This window comes from Ascidiella aspersa, chromosome 8 (assembly GCF_963924565.1).
Source record: "Ascidiella aspersa chromosome 8, kaAscAspe10.2, whole genome shotgun sequence".
Classification (NCBI taxonomy): domain Eukaryota; kingdom Metazoa; phylum Chordata; class Ascidiacea; order Phlebobranchia; family Ascidiidae; genus Ascidiella; species Ascidiella aspersa.
This window is the reverse complement of record NC_139454.1, coordinates 17,260,863-17,287,708: the sequence shown is the minus strand read 5'-3', so window position 1 is coordinate 17,287,708 and position 26,846 is coordinate 17,260,863. Positions and strand designations below refer to the sequence as shown.

General features: G+C 35.4%; 3 protein-coding genes across 5 annotated transcripts; all 3 read right to left on the bottom strand.

The window, feature by feature from the left end:
- Positions 1-4,037: 4,037 nt before the first annotated feature.
- On the bottom strand, positions 4,038-13,055 carry LOC146136591 (uncharacterized). Its single transcript, XM_083395050.1, has 6 exons — positions 12,810-13,055; positions 9,436-9,626; positions 6,510-6,718; positions 5,569-5,653; positions 5,295-5,419; positions 4,038-4,654 (listed from the first exon to the last, which is right to left on the bottom strand). The coding sequence occupies exons 1-6, from the start codon at positions 12,918-12,920 to the stop codon at positions 4,395-4,397; spliced, it is 981 nt and encodes a 326-aa protein (XP_083251176.1). The 5' UTR covers positions 12,921-13,055; the 3' UTR covers positions 4,038-4,394.
- On the bottom strand, positions 12,948-18,976 carry LOC146136590 (mitogen-activated protein kinase kinase kinase 4-like). The gene has a single exon (XM_083395049.1). The coding sequence runs from the start codon at positions 17,615-17,617 to the stop codon at positions 13,481-13,483; it is 4,137 nt and encodes a 1,378-aa protein (XP_083251175.1). The 5' UTR covers positions 17,618-18,976; the 3' UTR covers positions 12,948-13,480.
- Positions 18,977-19,696: 720 nt separating this feature from the next.
- On the bottom strand, positions 19,697-26,810 carry LOC146136589 (tripartite motif-containing protein 54-like). 3 transcript variants are annotated; one of them, XM_083395008.1, is made up of 10 exons: positions 25,804-26,807; positions 25,180-25,312; positions 24,114-24,260; positions 23,288-23,383; positions 23,036-23,158; positions 22,723-22,856; positions 21,827-21,960; positions 21,271-21,456; positions 21,001-21,086; positions 19,697-20,552 (listed from the first exon to the last, which is right to left on the bottom strand). In XM_083395008.1, the coding sequence occupies exons 1-10, from the start codon at positions 25,998-26,000 to the stop codon at positions 20,076-20,078; spliced, it is 1,713 nt and encodes a 570-aa protein (XP_083251134.1). In that variant the 5' UTR covers positions 26,001-26,807; the 3' UTR covers positions 19,697-20,075. The 3 variants fall into 3 exon arrangements, with proteins under 3 accessions (XP_083251134.1, XP_083251133.1, XP_083251135.1); XM_083395007.1 differs by having other exon boundaries at positions 21,220-21,456; positions 25,804-26,806; XM_083395009.1 differs by lacking the exon at positions 19,697-20,552 and adding an exon at positions 20,562-20,855 and having other exon boundaries at positions 21,220-21,456; positions 25,804-26,810.
- Positions 26,811-26,846: the final 36 nt, after the last annotated feature.

Genomic DNA, 26,846 nt, shown 5'->3' with positions numbered 1-26,846 from the left:
TTAATGGTATTCAGCATTATTAATGATGATGTTTAACTCAGTGTCACGATGAAATATATATGATTAACATAATTATTTTAAATTTAAAATAAGATCGTTATTATAATTTGGGGTATTTCCCATGTTACTTTCTAGTGAACATAAAAGTGCATAGAAATAAAGAAATCGCTTTTTATAGAGACTTAGGTGAACATATATCACTGTTCATAGAGATCAGTGGTATAAATAGGTTTACGGAGGCAATTTCGCCCTCCAAGAATCAGTTTTAGCCATTAGGGGTCAATTAAAACAAGTTTATAGTTCGGGAGAAGTTTTACAATTACCATTGATATTAGGAATTGAATATAAGGTAGGAATAAATATAAATTCAAACGATAAACCGAGAACTCGCCACGAAAAAGTTTCCATAAATGCTGCAATAGGTGGACCCTGACAGTTGACACCAATTTTTCAACCTTCGAGTTTTACATATCATAAATGGGTATGTCTAAAACCTTTGCGAACAAAGAAATCATATCGTAAGTTAGTAAGTAAGTAGGTAAGTTTTATTTGCGACGCAAAAAAACAAGCACAAATAAGCAACCGTAGAACGAAAATATTTAACTGCATCCCAGAGGCGTAGCGAGGGTATTTTGCGCCCGGGGGCAAACTATTAATTTGGCGCCCCCTCTTCCATGTTTAATCACATTTTTTATTGAATTAACATAATATACCGTACTTAATTGTATGGAAAACAGTTCAAACTTTAGTAGAACAATGTATTTAAAGAATAAGCTTTTTGGTTATACCAACTACACGTATGACTTACTTAGTCACTGTCAAACATGAATGGTTAACAACTATAAATTATTTTTCTTGGTTTCACTGTCGCAAACTGGTTAATTACGTCATCGAAATCTGTTGTTTCCAATGTTTCTCGTTCAACGCTAAGAATAGCAAGATTACTGAGACGATCCTGTCCCATTGATGCACGCAGATAAGACAAAATAAGTTTCAATTTGCTGAACGACCGCTCACAGCTCGCAATTGTTCGCAGATTCGGAAAATACGTCATCTCCATAAAACACAAAAATACCAAGAAACTCCAAAGGAGATTTTGGTAGCGCTTTCAGTTCAGTTACTGAAAAGATCGTTGCCATTGATGCCCGTGTCGTAGAAATTTGCAAAATCTGCACAATTTTGACGCATTGCATCCTCATCTGTGTCAGATAGAAGATTCTTTAACGTCCAGCAAATATCCAAATTTATTGTTCAGGTCTTTTAGTCGTGAAAAAACGTGTTGACATCTCATGTTGAAGCCGATCAAATACATTCTTCATAACGCGCACAATTTCTTCTTCTGATAAAGACCACTACATCTCTTGCCAGTTCTCCAGGCATTCTCTTACGTCGCTTGATTGTTTTGTCCACCTCAATCCCCAGATCGAGTGTTTTGTTTTGGCCTGTTATACAGCAGCTTGGCTTAATTTAAACCATCACGAAATGAGTATTGGCTTTTATAGTGATTTTAATGGTTTAGTTTTGTGTTCATTCTGTTTTTTATGATGTCCTATACTTTACATTAAAATTACACGTGTAGGTGACTGAAGACATAGTTCATGGATTTGCTATAATAGGGCTATGTTTAGACGGAACAATTTTACGGTATAGTTGTGCAATTGGGTTGGGCACCACTATTACGCCTGTACAAACTCTGGTTTTTTGCCCAACTTAACGATTGAAACTTCAAAAAAGTTCTCGTTTATTTATTTTTTTTCCTGTTTTGTTGACAGTTGTATTTAGCACAAAGTCTCTGTGAGTACCATTGCATGTTTTAACAGAACTTTTTCGCGCTACGTGCGACCAACGTACACTTTACTCTTTTTTATGTTGTCCAACTAATATGTAATTCCAAAATAACGAATTGCTTTTCGTAGGGGGCGCAAAGTGCAGGATAATTACCAAAGGGGCGGCGGTTTAATAAAGGTTAAGAAGCACTAAGCTAGAGGAAACCAGCTGCACGCAGATCAGTATCTTGGCTGCTGTGATGGCTGGTAATAGCATCAGTCTGGGTGTGGGTGGCGTATCAGATGACGTCTTGCTTGTGGTCGTTTTTTTACCCTTGTTGAAAAATTTGTAAGCCTCATTTTGGCGCCCCCCTACCATGGCGCCCGGGGACATATGTACCCCCCCGCACCCCCCTAGCTACGCCTCTGCTGCATCGTTAACATGGCCGGCCCAGCGAGGGGCCTAAAAATACGAGATAAGTTGTATTGCACTCTGTGTTGTAGCGTTTGCAATAAGGAACATAAAACTTTAATAATATAAGAATACGACATTTCAAAAATAAACCTTCACTGAGAAAATATAGCCTATTTTTAGTAAGCAGAGTATTTTAAGGCTGAGTTATCAGGGGCCCGGGCAGATCAATGTTTTTTGTATGGGGGCAAGTCTTTGATAAATTTAACTTTATAAAACCAGGAAAACATGTACCGTATTTAGAGTTATATACACAGAGACTACGTGTACAAGAACTGTGCTCAGCCATCCTGTAGTCGCTTTGTAGCAAACGACGGCTTACATATTTTTGATCTGAATGCGGTACTTTATATCCCCCAAATAAAGTTGTTTGTGCTAACAGGATGCAACAAGCAATGTTGTCATGGTTGTTTCTCGACTCGCTCCCCTCTGCGCCTATGTAGCCTATAGCTCAGTTCCGGTGTAGCCTACCTCTGGAGTCTGGTTAGAGTTTGCCAACTTAATTATAACAGCTTTAAAAAAAAATAAACAAAGCTTTAGATTACCTTTTTTACGTATTTGGAATTGCTTTTCTGCTATAGTTAAGAGTTTAGTTAGGAGCAAAAGCATAAACTGAACCCGTAAATGGGCCTATATAGATTTCGACATTTGATCGCTAACGCATAAAAGCTTCAGGTTCCCATTGTAAACCGTAGCTAGCCATTATACATATTTTCTTTGCGGGTTCTTTGTTGCCGGTTCAACCCTTTCCTAGTCGGCGCGTGTCCTTTCGAAAGAAGCACAATAAAAGGCATTCAGATGGTAAACTTCCCTGGTTGTGCAGGCCTAATGCGCTTTTAGGCTGAAAAGATTCCCTCAATACGACCACACATAGGCTTCTAGATGCGAAAATAGGATTTTTTACATTTACGTAGTTAGAATAGACAAACATATAGCGAACGGTTTCTTGCCCGGTTTGCAAAAGGAGTTGGCGGGCCGTGGGTTGCCGATCGCTGATACAAATATTGCTCGAATGGTAAGAAGTTTTTAAAACTTTTATATCGGAATTACGAGTATGCAACATCGTAGTTTCATGATGTATTAAAAAAACACAATAATAAGCCTACTTAAAAGAAACCGCGTAACATTACCAAAATAAACATTTGTTTTTGGTTGTTTTGGTGACCAATATTCGAACTTTTTCTACATAGCGAGTTTTTAATTGTTTGTGCTGTCCGTCGCCTGTTTCTTTCGAATTTTGTTAGACATTGCATAGGCCTTTATCGATTTAGTAAAGGTGTTTCAGCTGATGCTAGAGTTAGGAAATTGTTTAGGGCTCAAACCACGAAAACATTACTCGCCGATTTATTTTTTTAGGTTCCGCCATTCAATGCTAAGTTTGGTTTTGTGCTGTTGCAGTATTTTTTTATTGCTTCACATTTATTCAAAAATAAATGCACTAGGCTACATGTTAAAAATTGAGTTACGAATTAAAGTTATCCGGTACTTTATTATGTACTTATCGCCAACGTCTAATAGTTTTGTTTTGAAATATTTGGCAAACGGCGACAGCCTGTTGCTCGATTGTTTAAAATTGAGTTGTGACGTCATGCTGGAGAACCTGGGTTCGGATTTGGTTAAGTTCAGCTTTTTTAAAAGGTTTGGTTCAGCTCCTTAAAATCTTCCAAAAAAACGGTTCAAGTATGAAAAAAATTGGCCCCAAATCGGTTCATGAAGTTCCAGTTCGGCTCGACTCCCGGAAAATAACTGACCTACATTTGCCCCCAAAACTAACTGACCTAGTAAAACACTTTTGTAACTGCAAAGATTACATTTTTTATCGGCAGGAGAAATAAGAAATGGCGTAACAAATTTAAGTCATGGTGGGAAAATTTTGCTTTAGCGTTTAGAAGTTGTTACTTTTCCTAAAAGATTATTGTCTTCAGCTACTATGGCCTATTTCACCAATTAGTGAATACTTTAGAGGGATTTTCTTACACTTTAAATAAACTTTTATATCTTCGATATAAACACAAATTACACAATACAAAATAAAAATAACAAATGGTTTGTTTTATGGTTTATTTATTGCAGTCGGACGTCACCATACCACCGCATTGCACTGTAAGTGTAGGCAGATCCTTACCCACCGGGTAGTAAATAATAAAATTATACAACTAACCAGTGGTAGAATGATAAAATTTTTCAACACACCACCCTTTCCCCAAATGGAATACATCTATTGCCGTTTTACTAAAGTTTTTTACGAAATCGATTGTTGTTCCAGTATACATCCTAGTTGTTTGCCATAGTGTTTCAATTTTTTCTATAAAAAGCATACAATACTGATCAGAATTATGTTCTTGGCAGTAGAAGTACAACCCCAGTCCAACGGCCAACATGGCTGCTATTATGATCAGCCAGACACTGAAATTTCCTGTAACAAAAAATTAATTAATAGCACTAATGAAAACGGCAGCGCATCTGAGATAACATTTTAATGAAATATATATTTCAAATAAATAGTTTGGGTGTAAAATTCTGTTAAAATTAGAAATAAAATGACTAATCTTTTCTAAACTAGAGACTAAGCAAACAAAAAGTACATTAGCTGAATCCCTAATACCTAGCGTACTATATAACAGTTCTTCTTAAAATAAAATGATCCTACTTTCAAACATGTCAAGTCCGCATAGTACTAGCAAGGTCAATTAAAGATATGTGAGAATTAGTCCTTTCAAATGTAAAAAAATACCAGCGCTTACAAAAAGCCAGGCACCCACACAAACAGAGAGTAAAATTTCTGGTTGCAGTAAACACAGTATCACATTTATTTTTCATATCCATTAAAAAAAACAACAACCTGGTGCAAAACTTAACAGTAAATGGATGTTTTTTTAACTAATTTAAAACTACGTTTTTTAACATTACATATAAAAAGACAAACTAACAGTGAAGTTTTGTTTACTGCTGTACTTCATTTTGTTTAATGTTTCTGTACACCACAAATAATCCAAAAATAAAAAAAAACATTTGATTAAAGTTTGTTTTTCACAAAAACATATAAGTTTGCATACCTTTCGGTGATTTTGTAGGCTGATTTGAAGATATCTCACTATTTCTTGAAATTGGAAGATGTTTGTCAGAGTTTTCCACAACTTCTTGTTTTAAACTCTGTTTCTGCTGTTCCTCCCATTGTAACCTAAACAGAAAAACAATGCTGAATGGAAATTTGCTTTCAGACATTTCAAATGGAAACCTTGAAGTTATCATCCTGAACAAACGTGTTTTATTTTTCTCATTAAACACTACAGATAGCATGTTAGGGTGTGTTACAGTGGATTATTGGACCTTTTTAATTCCCTTTCCTTTTTCTTTTCTTGTTTCTTCCTTTCAGCCAACCGTTTTGCTTCTTCCTTTTTTGCTGCCTCTTTTTCTACCAATAAAAAAATATTTTTATAGGGTACAGTATTTTGGCTATTTTAGAGCATAAAGTCCTGTAGTACAATGTTGAGATTTTGCAGTCATCCACTGGCCACAGCTATTCTGCTGGTGAGGCTAAGGATATTGGTTTTTATGTGACCTACATACAGACTTATTGTACATCTTGCATGTTAAAATAGCCTTTTCAATTAAATATTTGTATACATTTGAGGTGGTGCTTGAACTTGAACTAACTGGCTATTTATTCAGTTAAAGCTTAAATCTTGTTAAGTTGACTCTACGTTAAAATAGTAAACTGGTGTGACAAAAAGGGATAAAAATATCCCTTTAAAACAGGGGTGTCCAACATGAGGCATGCAACCTAATGAAAAATGGAATGCAAGCCCCCCCAAAATACAGCTAATTATCAAAAAAGCTAAATTTGTTATACAGCCAATTGTCATTGTTTATTCACAATACAAAACAATTCCACCAATCACGACAACAAACAATTACTTCTGATATTATAACACTATACTGTGCTATTTTAATATTAGAAAAAAATAGTTGCTAAACTTTGGCACGGGAAGAAGTTATAAGACAAATATTGGCACGTCAGCATGTTTGAGTTGGACACCCCTGCTTTAAAACGATTAGGCACATAAGCCTACCTATGGCCTATAACAGGGGTTCCCAACCAGAGGGCCATGACAAAATTTGACAAAAAACAATTTTTTTGTTAATTTATTATCTCTAAGTCTACTCTACTAGAAGCAAAGAAATAAATCTTTAGTTTTATTATCATTATTATTTTAAAATTTTCGCAATGGCTACCCCTGTTAAAAGAAGTAAAACACTAACAATCCAACCTCTCTCAAGTTTAAGTCGTTTTTGCTTTTCTCTTTCTTGGTTGGAGGAAACTGACTTCATTGCTGTAACGACATTTTGAGCACATTGTCGACACTGTTTGTCATCAAGACAATCTCCAACAATTTTTTTGTAAAAGTCATCTAGAGGATTGTCTTTAAGATCCAGCCATTTTAAAGTACGTAGATGACAGAAAGAAACCGGAAGGGACCTATGAAGCAAAAAAGGGTTAAGTGTCAAAAAGCCGTGAAGCACAAACTAAAAATCTTCAAAATACAGACAAATTGTTTACACCATCATTATACAAATAGTTTAACTTGTTTCGAATTTCACATCAAATTGATAATTGTAACAAGTATGCATGATAATATACAAATGATGTTTTTTGGTTTTATATAGGTCTTTTTAAAGCTTTTCCAACTCGTTTATTGCTTAACTGGGAGCTAATTAAATTAAAATGAGGCAATACTGTATGCAGCAAGAAGATAAATTATTATTCCAGTCAACCAAGAATGCATAAGTTAAGGAATAAAGCTTAGAGTTCTCAGTAAACATCGAGAGTATCATAATTGATTTCATTGTAGAATATTTTACCAAATGTACACAAAAGAATATATCACTAGGAGTAGAATGTGAGCCAAATAGTAAGGCGATTCTTTTTTGACCTTAAAAATGAGAAATTTTGACAAATTTCAAACCAAAAATATTTTATTTTAACAAAAGTTTGACTAACTTGGAATACATTGATTTTATTGTCTTGGCGTCTTCAGTCACTTGTTTTTAATGTTTTACTGACAAGTTAACAACAGGTGGAACAAAAATCAGTTATTTTTTGGGGTTTAAGCAAATCTTCTTGAAAATACGTTGATATTTTTAGCATATTAATACAACAAATTATTTTTAAAATGCTTGAAAAAACAACAACAAAGGTATTGACTGTTTAAGAAAATTGTTCGGTAAACAGTTACTCAATAGCCGCCATATTAAAAAACAATGTAAAAGGATTTGCAACAAATTAGCACAACCTAGCAAATTCTAGAACTAGTAAATAGGATAATTACAAACTACTAAAAAAAAAACACTAATTGCTGTAATGATGCAGGGTTGTTCCAAATTAGGCAAAATTTTACACTCGTCAGCCGGGGTGAGTGTCTATCAATCAGCACTCACCCGGACAAAATAACACTCGCCAAATTTGTCGGCACGCAGTATGCAAATTTTCGTCCTAGCGCAGTAATTTCTTATCGTTAACCTGTCGTCTATACGTAAACATTCGTTTTTTTCTAAGAGTCTGGTCGTTTATTCCCATGCATTGATAAACAAATGAATGACCCATAAAGCAGTTTACGCTTAAAACAATGTTTTTTAGCGGAAATATTTTTTACAATCTTTAGTGAAAAAATAACACTGACAAATTAGTAGCCGCGTCCTGCCAGTTTTCATTTTTTTAAAATGCTCGCGCTCTCTTTGTTTGTATTCTGTTTTTTTTCTGTGCTTGAAGGACGTTTTAACACAGGTTGCTTAGCGCCACAAAAAACGCCACATTTCGCCTAACACTATAGTTACTGGTTGAACAGCAAGTAATGACAAAATCATTGTAAATTTACAACTTAACCATTCATTCGCAAAGTTAACAACCACATGCACCAGAGGTTCTGTGCTGTGTGACGCCGTATAGTGGGTCGTTGCAATTTTCCAAGGGCGTCCGCAATGGTTTCAATTCGTATCTAAACATAATTGCCATATAAAATATTTACAGACAGTTATTTTTAAAGCTTTGGCTTGCCCGCTACAAACTTAGGAGATCGCAGCAACATACCTACGTAGACTAATTGCTAATTCTCGGCTGTAGTTACACAGGTAGGTGGTATTTTAAAGTGTTCAGTGGGCAGTTTTGGTCCCTCAAACCATCTTAAAAAACACTGCTTACAAAAAATATAAGACATTTGCATTCAAACTTATTATTACCAAAAACTGCAGCAATTGCTTATAATTTTCTTATACAAACAATTCAATAAATACAGAAAAATAAAACTTTTTTCACTGGATACATCGCAAGTCCATTAAACTTTTCCAAAGGCGTCAACGACCGGGTTAAACATATAAAATTAACAACGTTTAAGTTAAACAATAAACCCCAGAACTATTTACCACTGCTGCAATGACGTTTTGATTGTTTGCTGATAAACGATTTTTTAAAACGGGACAAAGAGTCTTTATAAAAATCATACAATGGGACAAAGAATCTTTATTATGAGCTTCGAACAGGACGTCGATTAACCTTATTATTTGAGTAGTGTTGATATATTTGCGCGTGTAAGGAAATAACTGGCGCTAAGTAATATTTCGCTTAGTAGTGGTGCTTCGTTGTCCTACACAAACTAATTAATTTTTTTTGCTGAATCCACTCGCCCAAAGCGATTTGCACTCGAATTGGCAAGCGGGCGAGTGCTTAATCCCAACCCTGTGCTGTTTGATTTGTTTGTCCGAATCAGAGATAAACAATTTTCTGAAGCAAAAACAAGTTTGAGCTTAACCTAATGCTACAAACCACAACTGTGTGGTTAATTCTTCCAGGCTATGTATATAGTATATTGCTCTAACAAAAATATAATACAGTTGAAATTTTTTACCTATAATTCAACACTAAATTTGGATAAAATTTAAAACAGAACAAGCATTTATAAAAGCTCATTACAGTTTTTGTGCATTTTGTAAACAACTTTTGAAATTTTGACCTTACATATAAATTTTAACAAAATTTTGACTTTTAGACAAGGCTAAAAACAATCGCCCTAATTATGAGTAAACCAATAAATAGGTTGATTGGTAGTTTTTAGAATTCATGCATTTTTTTTATAGATTCATCTTTGTTTTAGTTTTGTATAACTCAAATATGTTAGGAATTTATGTCATAAAAAGACATACTTTAACTGATTATTGTAAAGATCTAGGTGTTGCAGCTGTTCCATTTTACCAAGATCTTCCGGTAATTTTGTCAGTTGATTTTTGCTGATGTCCAGCTTTATTATATGTTTAAGCATGCTGCAAAATCCTTCTGGAAGCACCAATATGAGATTGCATGATAAGTCAATTGAGTTTGCTTTTGTGACTGATGCCTGACAAGAAAAAACATGAGAATTTTAACATAACATTAGGTGAAACGCTAAAAATAAAATGTAATAGTTGTGCCTTGTGTGGCAAGCAATTTTAATCTTATAGTAGACAAAATACCAGGCATTGCCTAAGTCAGTGGTCAGCAAACTTTTTTGTCGCTGCCCAAAATACTCTTTCCAGAGCTACTGATACCAACTATGTGAAACCACTCCAAAAACAAGAGGAGTCCAGGATTTTTGTTTTGGTTAGGGCATACAATTTTTTTTAGAATGGCGTCACAAAGTTATGTCATAATACAATTAATCTTAAAAACATATTTTATTCTCAAGTAAAGCCACATGCAAATGTGCAGCTAAAATCAAGTCTAATCGTATATAGCTTGAAAAATTCCGATAAAGTTTTATATATCCCAAACTTTAAATAAAAGGATACATGAAGCATGATGCATATAAAAATACTGCTCAAAAATAACGGCATTGAAATAGAATAATTTGATGAAATATCTGGCATTGTCCAGGTTAAATGGAGTATTTACCAGTTCAATTCTAACTGGTAAAAAAATAATTACACCTACAATAACCATGATAATGTATGAACTCTACCTAAATTTTGTCTGGTTAAATAAAATGACACAATCCACTATGCTGTGGGCTCCTATTACACAAAAGGTTGTAATCAGTTGTGTGTTTTGTTGAAATGGAACAACTAGACTAGACAGACAACCTTAGATAAGCACCTCTCACACATTTTATGTAATGGAAACCGGTGATATATAAAGATCGTTAATCACTAACAAAATAAAACTAAGTCATATCAGCAGTTGTTCAAATTGCACGAAATTGAAGCAAATACATAATCCCAGTAGGTAACATACTGGATCCAACGAAAGAAAATTCCAAAACTAAATTTTCTCGGTAAAATTGAAGTTGTTTCCTGTTAATCAACATTACATATATTATGTTGACCCATAATGTGTCAGTGTGCTCGTATCTCGCTTTATTACCAATGATTTAAAAATTTGCTTGTGGCAATTAAGAAAGGTAATGTTCCGTATTGCGTCAAATAGAAATTAAAAAAAAACTTTTAAGGATGAAGTATACAGCCAGTATTGTAGTGGCAACACGATTTTAGCGACCGACAATGAAGGTGTTTCAAAGATAGCAATTTTGGTTGTACAACTTTTTTAGTTTTGCTTTCATAAATAACAAATTTGCCTGCTATTTAAGCCGACCGCTAAATCACTGGCGGATTGTGATAAAGCATGTCCATGAAATGTTATTGGGCGAGCTAGTGTTTGCAAGCCGGATGTAGAAAAATCACATCTTCCTTTTTTTTAGCTGCAAACCCTTTTGATATGTTTTGCTAAAATATATATATTACATTGCTTTACACCTAAACATGGCAAGGTTTTTATATCCGTTAGGCAAACACGCATTTCCTAATAAGGGAGCCAAAAAAATAGAAACGAGATAAGAAGGACCAAAAATGGTTGTCATCAGATGCCTGGCCAGATATTGGCACCCTAGTGCATGGCACTTATTATATGGGTTTGCCACTTTAATTTTTTAACCACCATCCATCAAAACATTTAGTTTAGAAATAATCGTGTGAATTGAAACCTCTGTCTATATTCAAATCGTGCTTTGTTTTCGTTCATAGATTAGGTATTATAGACAGGGTTGCCATACAGTGCTTATTTCTAAGATTTGTGCTTATTTTTGGGTGCAGTGTCTTAGAAAACACAAATGTGCTTATTTCTAAGAAACATACTTATTTTAGAGTTATGTGCTTAGTTTGTCTTATTTCGGTTTCTAAAAGTGTTCTTGCAATTATTTTAATATTGAAGGAGGAGTGAGAGACTTCATTTATTTATATTTACCAAGTTCTTTAACCCAGATTATAACAGCATTGCATTAAATTACATAATAACAATGAGTTGCGATTGTTTATTCTAAATCAAAAAAAGTACATTGTGGCCTATAGAATTGTGGTAGCTTGCTTTAGCAATTAAGTAAACTTTCGGCTTGACGTGAGGACTGGCATTTTTGTGACAGTACAGACAAAATGTTATTGAGAGAATAAGTCAGCATAAGCACATATTTTTGTGATAAACATGAAAATCAATTTTTAATGTCAAACAAAGTCGAAAGATAAAGAGCTGCTATCATTGCTGTTATGGTGGTTGTGAAACCAGCCCAGAGGCTATGAAAACACGATATGATACAGGGCCTACAAAAAAAATTGCTAGAAGCATTACAGTAAATCATTCAATAAATAATTTTATTACAAGCCAAACTGCACCAAGTGAACTAAACTGAACTACAAGGCAGAGTCAGAATTAGGCGTTTCATGCTGCCATGCACCACGGACCACGGTTTAAAACAGGGATCGGCAACCTACGGCCCGCGGGCCGGATCAGTAAATTTTATCCGGCCCGCTACCTGTTTCACAAGCTGGACAGTGAACACGGCCAATTGGCCATGCCTCATGTTTTCAACTATATATGTTAAATAGAAATGCAAAAAATTTCCGCGCTTCGCGCCGCTTGTTTTTCTTTGCCCTTTAGGTATATTTGCGTTTTTGAGAGGGATTTTCAGACCAAACGCGAAGTGCGCATGGTAGCTATATCGAAATGGAAATTATTTGTAGCATGAACAATTAAAGTTCATTCAACGTTATCCATGATTTTTTATTTTTATTTTTTTTTTTTGCATTCCGTCTTTTATAATAATGGAAATATATTAAGGCCCGTTGAGAACTTGCTGAGTTTGGTTTGGCCCGCGACTAGAAAAAGGTTGCCGCCCCTGGTTTAAAAGGTGTACAGGTGCACTCTGGCGCAAAAAAGTTAACAAAGCTTGCCATAAATAAGGTTGGTTAACTTGCCAATTTCAACCAAGTAAACGTATTTTTTTGGGCTTCGCGCGATTAAGCTACGTTTTGCGCATACCAAAAATAGCTGTTTTCAAGTTTTTATTTTATTTTATAACGTTATTCCTGAAAGGTTGGATTTCCCCCCCGAATCCTTGATCTGCCCCTGGTCTTTAGTAGCGTGCTTATTTTTTGGGGGGGGGCCTGTATATAGATTACCCTGTATATAGATGAGGTAATATATGTATATATATTTATATTTTTGGTTTTTGTAATTAAACAATGAATGATAACCTTCATATTGAGTAAATACTTACAATTTCTTGTACAGGGACCTTAGAAATCCCCAGTAGACTCAAATCCATTTCATTTCCATCAGTCCTGTTCTTCAGCTCTTTGACTGAAAGTGTTTTTTCAGATGCAACCATTTTTAACTAAAAATAAACAATGTCTAACTAAACACAAAAAATATGTTTTTTTTAATATTTAGAATATGATATTTCAGGTTTTACATAAAAAAAACATTTTAAAATTGATCATGATTGTTTTTCCATAGGACTGTAAATCAGTGGTTCCCAACCTTTTTTGACACAATTTATTTTTTGCATTTAAACAAGAGATTATTCAGCGGTTGCTTGTTTTAAAAGTAGAATTTGATACAGCATAGTTAGGAACCCCCCGATATAAAACAACAAGTTAGAAATGATGAAAACATATGAAAAATAACATAAATGATAATAACATATGAAAAATAACATACCAAGCATCTAGAAGGTTTTTAATAAACAAATATTAGGATTGGATTAATAATATATATCACAAAACAGTAGTGCAAATTATTAAAGTCATGAATGGTACCGTAACAAATTTTGAATTATAAACATATATTTTCATTACAAAGTGAATTTGTATTTATCACAATACTTTAAACAGCATCAGTATAAAGGAAACCAAACTGAAACAAGTAAATTATGGTACTTTTGCAGTTCTACTCCTGTACAGGATGTGCCACTTTAACAAAAGGATGTGAAAGTAGCACTGTGGTGGACCATCGAACACTGGTGTCCACTACAAGACAGTGTTCGATAAAAGCTTGTCCATCTTCACTCAAGTTGCATGGAACTGGAGGCTTTGTACCCATGCCAACTTTATACATGATTTGAAATGGTTCATGGTCATGCCACGGCCTTTTTCCTGTGGCCATTTCTATAACAACACAGCCTATACTCCATATGTCTGCAGCCCGACCGTACCCAGTGGAACTGTTTATTACTTCTGGAGCTGTATAAGCTGTTGTTATACCTGTCCTCGATAGAATCTCACCAGGTGAAGTCTTGTTGCGGTCTCGCAGGCGTATCGCACTGCCAAAGTCTCCCAATTTTATTTGTCCAGTTGACATCAGAAAAACATTGCTACCCTTAATATCCCTATGAACAATGCCTTGTTGATGTAAAACATGGACTGCAGTTACAAGCTGTGAACAGTACTGCTGTATCATTACCTCTGGTAAGCCTACCTGGCTAATGTCTGCTAGTGTTCCCGAATCACAGTATTCCATAAAAATAAACATAAGATCTCTATGAATTTCAACACCAAAATAGCGTACCAGGTTGGGGTGGACAATTCCTTCAAAGTTCGTCATTTCATCCAATATCTCCTTAACTTTGCCTTCATCATGAGCTTGAAATTGGATTTCTTTCATTGCCAAAATCTTTCCCGTGTCAATGTTCACACAGGTGTAAACTCTTCCAAACGTACCCTCGCCAATTTTTTTGCCCCTCTGCCATCTGAAACTTGCTGAGCGGACTTGATGTTGAACAACCGGTGCATATTCATCCGATTCCAAAATTCTTCCAACAACACTATTATCAAAGCGCTCTCGGTCAAGATCTTCTTCAAGTGCTGATATGGCGGACCTTATACCTTCAACAAACTCATTAGAACACATACTGCAGGATATAAGATTGGTTTCTTCATCAAAATAGTCGGCTGGGGGAGACCCTGATGAACTATGACCACTTAAAGACCTATAAACAACTTTTTTGCCAATGCAAGGAGATAAATCGCCAACAGGGGTGTCAGACTTTGTTTTTGACCCAATTAAATGATCAAAAAAATGGTTGATCAACTCTTTAAATTTGAGGTACTCACTCTCATCTAGGTTATTTACATAATCCATATTAAGAGACACTAAAAACTTTAAGCCCTTTGCTGCCCATCTTGGCTTTTTACCTGTTCCGCGTGGAAGGTGCTTTAAAATGTACTGCATCCACTTTTGTACAAAAGACGTCTGCAGTTCATCCATTGTCACATGAATAGGTCCAACAAGCAAGGAACTTGTAGCATGTAAGCACTCAAAGCCAGTGTTGAAAATTCTCTGAGTGATTTGGTTAATTTCAGAAACCAAAGCCTCAACTTCACTTCCGAATGTGTGAAGTTCACTCTCAACTTGTTTATGTAAATGCTTGCTCATATTATAGATCTGTGTGATTAGAGCCTGGCAAAATGATACAATGCTACGCTGCATTTCCAGAAAAAAATGTTTTAACTCTGTTAGAATGTTCATTTGGCACACCTCGATCTTTGCAAACTTGCTAATAAGTTTTAAAAACTGTTTGCGTCTTTGTGGTAGAAGGCTGCCATTTGCGCAAACCACTGTTACATCATGTTCAAATATAACTTGCTGATCAATTGGGGTAAGGCAGTCAAATCTAAAGTTTTGAGCATTTGAATAAGTGATGGGTAAAGATTGACCATCCCATTTACAAATATGTAGCGGTGTTCTTTTTCTGGGTGCTTTTGGCACTTGTTCACCCAGTGTGGTGAGATTGTCCCAACGGCGTACGACCAAGACAACTTCAGGAATGTTTGTATCTAGATTTAGGCAAAATGAGTCATTGGTACAACATGAAAACAAAGCATGTAAAACGGCATGTTCAAAACGGTCTGGCCTTATATCAGCATCTGGATTAACACATATGAACAGGTTGTATTTTAAGGGGTCAAATACTGATAGAAGCCAACTAAACTTTTTATGTTGACTAAGATTTTCATGTAGATTAATTTGGATACATCCATAAGTACTCAGCCTTTTTAAAAAGTCACAACCAGCACATGCTTTTACTTTGCCTCGTTTCTTGCAACTAAAATCTTTAATATAACGAAATGCTATGGAATGCTCCAAATCTTTTTTTAAAACATTCGCATAATGACCAGCACGCATAAATCGCTCGCGCACTTCCTGAAACATGTCTCGAAGGGCACGACCTAACTCAAACAAATAGCGGCGAGTTGATTCAGTTGGGTCCCAATCACTTCCATCAAAGAATGGTGATTGTAACATCAAAAAATCATCCACAGCAATCCCACTGTCATTTAGAAATGAATGTTTGCGAGCCAAGTGCGGACTTTCAGAGCGTTGCCTGTGAAACCACAAAACACCTGCCTGTGGTGATGTAGGTGTTTGGGAATTATCAGTGGATTTGCATCTTGAATAGTGGGGAGTTTCCTGAACTGGCACAGGCGAGGTAATTTTCATCTGCGACAAGTTTACAATTTTTGTTTTAGATGTCAAGATAGCATTTACTGCACTTTCAAGAAAATTTTGAGCAGAAACAAACACTTCTGTGCACATCTCAATGTACTTCTTGGTGCACACATCACCAAGTCCAATTTTCTGGGAAATTTTCTTCGCAAAGTTCCACTCTTCATTTAAGATGTTGATAAAAAAGTGTGGAGCGTTCGGCAGTCCATTAAGTTGGCCTATCACCAGCAACTTAACAAAGTCCATGTATGTACAAAATAATTGCATTAAATCTTGCCGAAATGGATCAATAGAAGATTTTTCAAAGCTATCCAGTGCACTTTTGCAGTCAGGTGAATGCATCAGAAACATGTGTACAGACAATGTTATAACTGAGCACTCAATTACCTCCTTACATTCGGTGACAACCTGTTGAACAGTTAAAAGGCTGGTTGATGAAGAACATTTGTCTTGACATGACAAAGCCTGCTGGAGACGTGCCTTAAGACATTGTCCCATTATGGAAAACATAATATTGCACAAAAATACATGCAGTGGCTCCAATTCTGGAAGATCAAAGAAATCAACAGCACTTGGCGGCAAATCAGAATCACCTTTTTCTAGCAACCGTTGAAAAACCTGGTTTGTTTTGGGAGAATTTTGATACATGGTCAAAAAGTCCATGTTACCAAGAGAACTAAAAAGTGCATTCCACTCTTCATTTTCTTCTGCTTGCCTTTCTTGCTGCAGTGTTTTACGATTATCAAGGCAGATCACAGTTCTAGACCTACACAAGGACCCAAAATAGTTCTTTAACAGTTGCATGTGAATATTTCTCACGCTGCGTTTATGAAACTGCATTTCTGTCATCTCCAATATTGATTCACTTAATTTGCAACAAGAAAATGACAAGTCTGACACTTTGGGAAATGATGCAGGGAAAAAATCTTCAACTAAATCACCAGTGTCAATCAAATTTAAATCATACAAGAAACCAGAAATTCCATCTTTGTGCTTTTCACTTCCAACCAAATTAACCATAGACATGAGGGTCCACATTAGTTCACTTGATGAGTTTAACCAACATGATAAAGTGCCTGTTACATCTTGCAGAGATTTGTCGCCAAACTCAGGATGGTCATTAATTATTCCAGAATTGGAAGAATACAAATTTTCAACATTCTGTATTTCATCTTGCAGATCCATGACCTGTTTTAAGCCTGCAAATAAATTTTTGAGATAATCCCCAGAAAGTTTGATGGTACAATCCTGTAGGAAACATCCACATTCCTTGACAGTTGTGTTTTCTTTTACTAATGAAAGTGATATTGGATTAAATTTAAAACGAGATATTTTATTACATAATCTTGATACTGTCACCTGACGTTTGTGCATCAGCCACTGGTCATGCTCCATGAGAGAATGTCCACAGTGCTTGGCCTTAATCTCTAACCAAATCATATCATTAAAGTATTTTCGAAACTTCAAAGAAGTGGAGTCTGGCAAAGGGGTTTCTGTCTCATTTTGCTTTTCTTTTCCTGCATCAACAATCAATCGCAATCCACGAAAGTATTGGATCCGATCATTGCTTTTTCCTGCCATCAGAATGGTCTTGAAGCAAAATCATTTGAGAGTCGATTACAATTTTAGACACATGATGTGCAAACAATAACTAAGTTAGCTGCAAAAAAAGCTACAAATTAAAAGGCTATAACAGTTTTGTCAAAATAAACAGCACAGAAAAAAAAACTTTTTTATTTGCCTGATACTTCTAGTCATAAAAGGATGGACTATGTCAAATAGATCGGGACCATCAAATGTTTTTTTCATAATGAACTGGATAACTGTAAAGATGGGTAAACATGGGCTGGCTTACTATAATATGAATAATGGAGGGCCGGATAAAAATTTTTGTAGTTTAGTTTCACATGAATTAGATGCAACTGATCTGGTATCAAAGTCATCATTAGTCACATAATATGCATGTCAGTTGTATATGGTCAATGATGGCTTGTTGAATGGACAAACTAGTATGAATATGTGTATCTAGTAACTTTTGCTTGTCTGGCTAGCTTAAAATCCTAAGCTGTCCCTTTGCTACTATTTAGGTTACTGTTATTTAGTAACAAACTGGCATGCTTTGAATTCAAGAAGAATAACGCTGTAAACTTAAGTTAAATTTGCAATGAAAAAAAGGGAACACAATAAGAGCTACAAATCTAATAGCATAATGGCCATTGGCATAATAAAGCCAAATCTACAGAGGAATAAGATCTAAAATTGTCTGAATAAAACAGAATTTTGACAGAAATTTCAAAAAATACACGCAATAAGGCCTAAAAAGAAAAAATAACGTTTCAAACTGTGTGGAATGATTTGGGAGCACCTGTCTCGCATTGGTTGTTTTGGTCTCAAGGTTTGGGCACCCTAGTTTATATAGCACCATTGGGGTGCTGCTCTTTCACACCGGATTTTGCCCTTGTTTGGAGTTGGAGGCTGGTAATGGGTGGGGTTAAAAAATGGGTTAGAGTTAAACTTTATAGGGATTAGTGGTTGAGATTAGGGGTATAGAGTTTTGGTTTAGGTAAAAGGTTGTATAAACCCATTGGCTGTTTAGGCATAATTACAAATTGGACGGTATTGTATTATTCTCATTTTGGCCTTATATCAAACTGTCTTTAAATGTTTATGCTGCGTTCTATTTTAGGTCTTATTTCTGGAGTCCAAGTAGTGGGTACCCAGATTGGAAACTTTGGATTTTGCTTGGGAAAGACTATTTTGCAGCTTGAAATTGCGCGACTGTAATAACAATTCTGCCCAAATTTGCGCGGCTGTAATAACGTTATTTGTAAAATTTGCACGGCTGAAAATGGAGTACTATACTGAAAACCGTTAGAGCGACGTAAGTTTTGCGCATTTAAGCTGCTTTTTGCTGCTGACCACATTTTACGTTGATTTTATATGAAATCTGTGCCTATGACCGCTGCTGGGTGCAAAACTGTGCGGGGGACTACACTCCAACCTGGCCCAGCACCCAAGCACTTTTCCTCAGTTGTAATAGATAACAAATATAACATTCTATTAAACAGTGACTGCTACTTATGCTGGTAGTATGTTTTTTAACATTAAAAAAAGTTTACAACATTCTAATAGGATGGCTCCGTAACGCTAGGAATTATTTGGATATAAATTAACTCATGAAAAGAACATTTCTTATTCCTCAAATTACGATTATTGGCGCTCTTTCACTATTGTACGTGAAAAGTTATGCAAAAAAAAAAAATAATAATACCGCATACCACAACGCATATTGTTTGGGTTAGGGTTAGCGTTTGGGTGAGGGTGGGTCAAGTAATATTATGTTTATTATTAATAATAACTTGACCCACCCTCAACCAAACGCTAACCCGCACCCTAACCCAAACAATATGCGTTGTGGTATGCGACATTTGAAGAAAAAAAAATTGTTATTAATTTTTACGTACAATAGTGAAAGAGCGCCCGATTATTTATTACCATGACCTAGCAGTGTAGTGACGAACTTTCTAAAAGAAAGCGTAGGCATCTTTCATGGACAAATGATTTAATTTATCTGTACGAAAGTTTAACCAATACCTATAGAATAATATAATACTTCTTTAAACAAGCCAATAAATTTCCTGACCAGATTTGTGAAAATAATGCAAAAATCTACTAACGTGGAAACTGTACTTTACCTAAACTGAAATTTTATATAAATTTGTAATATATAAAATAGAAGGTTTCGACTTTGTTGTAGAGTTTGTATTCATATTTTTGATTATCGTTGAATAACTAATACCAACGGAAGATAAGTTATTTAAACGATAATTGACTTCTGGCGAAAAATTTGTAAGACAATGCGTGACGAAAACGTCAAATTTTTGCATGCGTCATTTAACACACATCAGTGAGTTCACATCTGGCAAACAACTATTAAAATCATCAAAGGTTGGTCAAGGTCCGGTAAAATGCACCACGTTACCTTCGTTTTAAGTCTGAGCCTATAGCGACACAGACCCAAACAAGCAATCGACAAAGGTTATTGCTTTTTTTCCAATAGATGAGACCAGGTCCTGCGACGATGTGTGATATACGAACGGGGTCTTCGTTGTCGGCGGCTGGGAGAATGGTCTTGGGCCGCTTGCTGTCGTCTTAATGTTGCTGGTGGTGGTGGCGGAGAATCAGGAAAGTCCACTGAACTCTGTGGCGACCCATGAAGGGATAACGATGCTACTGAGCGATGCCGTCTCGTGGCGCGTTTATCAGACGCGGTCTGACCTTTCGTGTCACTTTCTTTAATACCGGTTTCTTCAGTTAATTCTTCTTCTGAATCCACTTCACTAACGTACGATGGCATATCGTATTTAGTGGATCTGACCTTAGTCGACGAGTATCTTGACAACACAACTGACAGGGGAGAATTCTCGTCATCGTTTTTTTGGGTAGTGCTCGATGTAGGAAGTTGACGTACGTATAAATCGTACCACCTTCCGCGTTTTATCACTGGTACTATTGACTGCGAATAGATGACAAATCAAGTCGCATTTTCATTGTCAGTTCAAAAATAACATGAAGGCTTTACTGTGTAAATAAAAAAACGAATAACAAATAAATGTTTAAAATGAATTTTTTCTAACAATTGTTTTATATATTGCGTGCAGCCCAAGAATTCATTACAAATCGACATTTTGTGCAAGCAAAGGCAAGAAGCGTGAGTAGAAGAAAAGTTGAAGGAATAAGATGCAGATGGAACAGCGTTTTGAGAAAAGCACACACGATGATTCTGCAGATGAGACGCCTACCAAAGATTCCATCTACCCTGTGGTAATATTTTACTCATTATAATGAATACATGATGGTGTTAAATGAAATGACTATAGCAAGTAAGCCTAAAACAAACCAATAAAGCATAGGCTTAACAGTTACATGCATGATGCTATAATTGGAGTATTACAAAGCATTACCTCATCAGTTAAGCTTCTTCGTGAATCTTGATTTACACCTCGACTACCGTGGCCGGTCAACGGAGAGTGAGTTCTGAACAGACCTTCTGTAAAAATCACACTCAATGTTTTAGCTTAATACGAATTGTGTTGCTACCATAAACATCCTGATAAAACGGTTGATACACAGAAAAACAAGGATAAATTAGGAATATAAAGCTATTAAAAACTATTATTAACCTTCCGATTGTCTTCGATCAAGCGCGCTACCTACGTCACTTGGTGACGTACCCGATGTCCCAACTGTGTCGTCAGAATCCCCAGTATCGTCTCCACCAGCAACTTCTTCTTCATTATCTGTTTCGACGGCTGATGTGCTCTCGGCTTCGATGTTAATCGTTTCCGTTCTGTTTGGTGATTGGCTGGTGCTGCAATGCGGCAGGTCGTCACACGACTCTCGTTTTTCGTCAGCAGCATCTTTTAAATAGAAGCATTTAACATTTATTAATTTTGAGTCAAAGTACCACGTCTGTTCCGTTTGAGAGGTAGATAAAACCATTAAATATGATTCTTTAGAAATTTGATTTTTTATACATCTTCGTAAAATACAGGGTGCTGCAGAAAAACCTACCACACTTCAAATTGTTACTGTACCAAAGCTGTAGCAGTCTGACAGTTTATTTATCATTAGTATATTAAAGTCATAGACCAAAAGGTAAGTTTGGTTTCTGTTTAACGTCAAAATACCGTATACTTCTTGCAACGCTACAAACGTCTTGCAACATAGCCACAACCTGATAAGATAGTACTCTTATGACTATGCCGTGATTTACACAGGCTTATATACTTTCAGCAGAAGTCGGAAAGTCTAGACTTTCAAGTGTTTCTTCGTGGACCGAAAAGTTCACTTTGAATTCCTCCATATTGTGAATGTTGAATAGTGGTTTTCGCACATCCGAAGCTTTACCTGCTTCGCTTATTCTGTAAATAGAAGTTTTCCTACTTATGCGTATGCCACAAAAAACACCGTTGCTATATATATATAAACAAGTATAACTCATAGTTAAAAACATGAGTAAAAACAGGATCAGACGTTTTGTTTAAAGGAAAATATATTTCACCAAGTGGCATCATCAGTTCCTTAATTCGAATGAAATTCATTCGAAATTTAAACAAAACGTCTGTTTTTACTCATGTTTTTAACTATGAGTTTTACTTGTTAATATACGCGTCAGCTGAGCGGTGATCGACTGGTTATAACCTGCCGTCGATGGTTTTGGATTCTATAAAGATACACCCTATTGTATATATATATAAGGTCAGTAGGCTTAAGTGTCAGATTCAATGATTTAAAAGACAAATAATCCAGAAGAATATATACTTATATTAAAAGAAAAAAATTATCTAAAGTGAAAGCAATGCCATTCAATTTTGAATTATTTTTGATATAGTATATTTAAATAAGTATTTTTAACTTTTTCGATTATTTCACTAAATATATCAGGTCTAAAGAGTCAATTGGACAATATTAAACCCTATTACTAAAACGGACGGATTATACCAAGCGTAGAACATTGACACAAAAGCTTTGAAAATATTGAAATCGACGCCTCGTTCATCTAAAAAACTTAAACTTATTCCGAACTTTACATTCCAATTAGTTTTTACAGTGTTTTAGCATAGTGTTTTCAGTTTGTTTTTAATAGACCGATAGAGAAAGAGCTGCTCCGTTGTGTTGTTTACTTGTTTATTGTATCTCTAGCCAAGGTTAAGAACTGTGGCACACTCCGTTCTTCCAGTAGGCCAAGCGATGCTTCCATTAATTTACTAGCCTCCTCTAACTGTTCTCCGTATGTTTTCATCATCTCTTGCAGAACCTAATGAAAACAAGGACTGCGTTAAAGCTGATAGACTTTGCATTTGTCACTTTTTTGGTTTAGATAGCTAGAGACTTATCTTTTAATTAGGCACTCGATTAATGGCATGTTAAACTTTTAATTGAACTTCAAAAAACATTTTCTTTATTAAGTACATTATGTTATAAAATTCGAATTACATGACTTCTTTCTTGTACATCGGACGTAATTTTTGCCATCATTGTGTTTTTTCTGTCTTCCAAAATCGCGTAAAGTTTGTCGAAAGATACGCACAAGTCACTTTTTGCCTTGCGCCCGTTCGCCTGGAAAAATTTAAGGTATTATAGATTTCTTTTTTTCAATCGTTTAGGCTTATACTTGTTTTAATTGATATGATCAAAACTTTTGACATACAACTTATACGATTAGGCCTAGAACAAAAAATCTCCAACCTCAGTCATTTTCCCCAGTTCTTCAGTTTGATTGATGATTGCTTGAAGTCTATCATTCCCCGTAACTAAGATCGCTATGGAGTCGGATAGTTCTCGCTGCAAAACATATTTATTTAAATTAATATGTGCAGGCTAAAGTGGCTGAATATAAGGTGACTTATTTTACGTTATAGCCACAATATTTAGGCCTACCGTTAAACATAAATTCGCACATCAAGTTACTTAACCCAGTGGTTCTCAAACTTTTTTAGAAAAATTGCGCAACGGTCCCTCAGCAACTTTTTAAATTGCTCACGGTCCCTTAAAAAAAAAATAAAAATATATATATATACACAAAATAACATTTGTTTTTAATGGTATCAATTGGGTGGGTGCACTTGCTTCTTTGCTATCAGCTCGGCTATGTTAACCTCTAACGAATCACTTTTTTGTGTGAAGCAATCACGAACAGTTTTAAATTTAAAACCATCACCGTACAGCTCACAGGGACAGCGCAGCTAGCTGTAAAAACGTAACTCTCACTAGCACAATGCAATACTGTGACGTCACAATGGACAATTCAACTCAAAGTGTACAAAAACGTGAATGAGCAACTAATCAGATAGCTTTGGAAAAGTAAGTTTCCTGAATTTTTTTTTGCACAAGAGGCTTTCTTCTTCAGGAGCGTCGTTTTGATTTTTTGTTGGGTGCTTCGCGGTCCCAGAAAATTGTCTCGCGGACCCCAGTTTGAGAACCACTGCTTTAGCCATTACAATTTACGCTGATAAACGACCCTTAGGCTACGTGGCTTACACACAAATTTAGTGTCATGTGTTTTTGTAATCACCTTCTGATCCTTCTGAACTTTTTCCATGGGCGAAACTTCGCAGCTCTGGTGCTGGCCGAACACTTTACACAGTGAACAAGTTGGCTTTTGGCACGTCAGACAGTAGATGTTCACACGTTCCTCTTCATGTTCTTCGCACATTACAACCTGCGCCAGGTAAAGTAACTTAATCAATAGTATGCAGTGTTTATCTTTAAACATCGATAGGGGTTGCTATGCTTTCAAAAATAATTTTATAAGTAATTTGGTTATACTTTTTAGTATGATACATTATTAGTAGGGCGATTATTTTTTAACCTAAAAAACAAGAAATTTTGACCTAAAATATTAAAATTTTGACAAATTTTTACTTAATTTTGACCTATTAGAAACACATTGAGTTGAACAACATATTGTTGTTTGAAGTACTGCATTAGTGTCTTTGAATCGACAACCACATGTTTTAGATGTTTACTGACTAACGGTCGAACACAAATAAGTTATTTTTTCGGGTTTATGCAAAACTCATGAAAATGTTTTAGTTGATATTTTAGTCATTTCAAGAAGACAAACAACTAAAAAAGGACAAAGTTTTTTAGACAAAAACAAGAAATACTGTTCAATCCATTAGTCCAAATCGGAGATAAAAACTATATAATGCAAAAACGAAGTTCGAGCTGAACCTAATGCGATAGACTAGGCCTGGGTGGTTAATTCTGCCTGCTCGCTTACATGCAGGCCTATACTGCTTTAATGAAGATATAATTCAGCTAAAATGTCGTTGGATATAACTCAATACTATTTTTTGTTGTAAAATTTTAACTGAACGAAAATTTCAATCAGCTGACTATAGTTTTTTTAATTTTGTAAACGATTTATGTGAATTTTTGATCGATTTTGACTGGAACTAATTTTGACGAAACAGGTAAATTTTGACAAAATTTTGAAGTAAAAAAATAATTCCATAATTATTACACTGGTTGTTTGACAACAAACCAAAGAAAATTCACCTTAGCGGTAGAGTACAACATTTTTAAAACAATGCAAATTTAATATACAATATTGATTCATTAGCCTTGAATTCTACCTCAGCCTTTTTAAACGTTGGCTTGTTAGTCTCCGAATGGTACATGTCAATTATGTTTTCCACTAAAAGGTTTCGTTGCAGTCCGTATACACCATGACGGTCCAATACCACCTCATACCGGCAGGTTGGGCATCTGCGTTTCAAAATACAATACTGTTACAGGACGTAGAAGGAAACAAATACTACTGACTTTAACATTGACGATTAGGAGGTACGGTCACAATGTAGTATTAAATTAAATATTATATACTTAGTGAATAGACAAGTTGGTAACGAAATAAAGTTTACAACAAAAAAAGTTTGGAGACCCTGATCTAGTTAAGCAGGTTAACTGCAAAACTTTTGAAATTCTTTACATCTGCGCAAGATGCCACAATGTTTACGATTGTTGTTACAGTAAGTTTGAACAAAATAAACCGGGATATCCACAAGGTAGTCTATGTTGAAAATATTGTATTATGTTTGTTCTATAATTAATACAAGAATCGCTATGGCAATCCTGAAATAAGTTGCGCAAGGCTATAGATTAAACAAAGATTTAAAGCACGTGACGGTGTTGTGACGTCAATTCTGTTATAGTAATGCCGTGAAGGTGGTTTTGCGTGACTTCATCTGGGCTTTTACCTGAACCTTCCTCCAGATCCCATAGGAGTTCCTCGATTTTGAAAGACGTCGTTGGCGCACTTTCGGCAAAGGTTATGTTGACAGGGTAGAATTACCACGGGCTTGCTGTAAATCTCCAAACAAATGGGACACGACAACAGTCTTTCGATTTCCTCTGCATTTTCGCTAGCTGAGCTTATCATCCTCAGTGCATCCATTTTTACCGTTCGCGCCTATAACTTATTTACGAAATTAGCTTGCAGGAATTTTTTTAGGAATTTTTTAGTGCTATGTGAAATAAGAAATCAAGAAGAAATATACAGTAAATGGATATAAATTTTAAACGACAAACATACAGCTTTGGAAATGTTTTGGCCTGTATATATTGAAAAAAAATTGCACACTTTATTACATTTAGAACCTACCTAAAGGAGGTTGCTTGAGCGAAATTACAAGTACAAATACTCACCAAAAAATAATATAAAAATTACGTCAACTATATGTTAAGACGTCACGTTAAAAAAGCCTAAACGATGCCATTTTAGGTTTTCTTACCAACAACGGTTTTCTTACCAACAATGTTTCGGTCACATTTATTTAAATGTTTTATGTAAAATAATACCCAAGTTAGTTGCTTATATTAGATAAATCTTTCAGTATCTGTTCTGCGTTACCTTAGACGTAACTTAATGAAATGAAAAATTAGCAAATAATAATTTTGCTACAAATTTTGTATATGAAATACAAAATGTATAAGTAGGCGCCATATCAAATAAAACTTAAACGGTCGTAAATGTTTTTTGAGGACAATTAACTATACTGCATCTGTGAACATGTAAAAAAACAACTTATATCATTGCTATTGGTTAGCTTACCATTGTAGATTAATTATTTTTCATGTTCGGCGTTTCACTTAGTCTCCTGATAAGTTGTTTATTTTTATCAAACTCGTGCCTTTGAGCTCTATATTATCTACAGTAAAAACACTGCGTGATCTAAAGACTGGGTTTAAAACAAATCTCTAACGTATCTGTTCAGTTTATTGCGAGTGGCCTATAGGACGT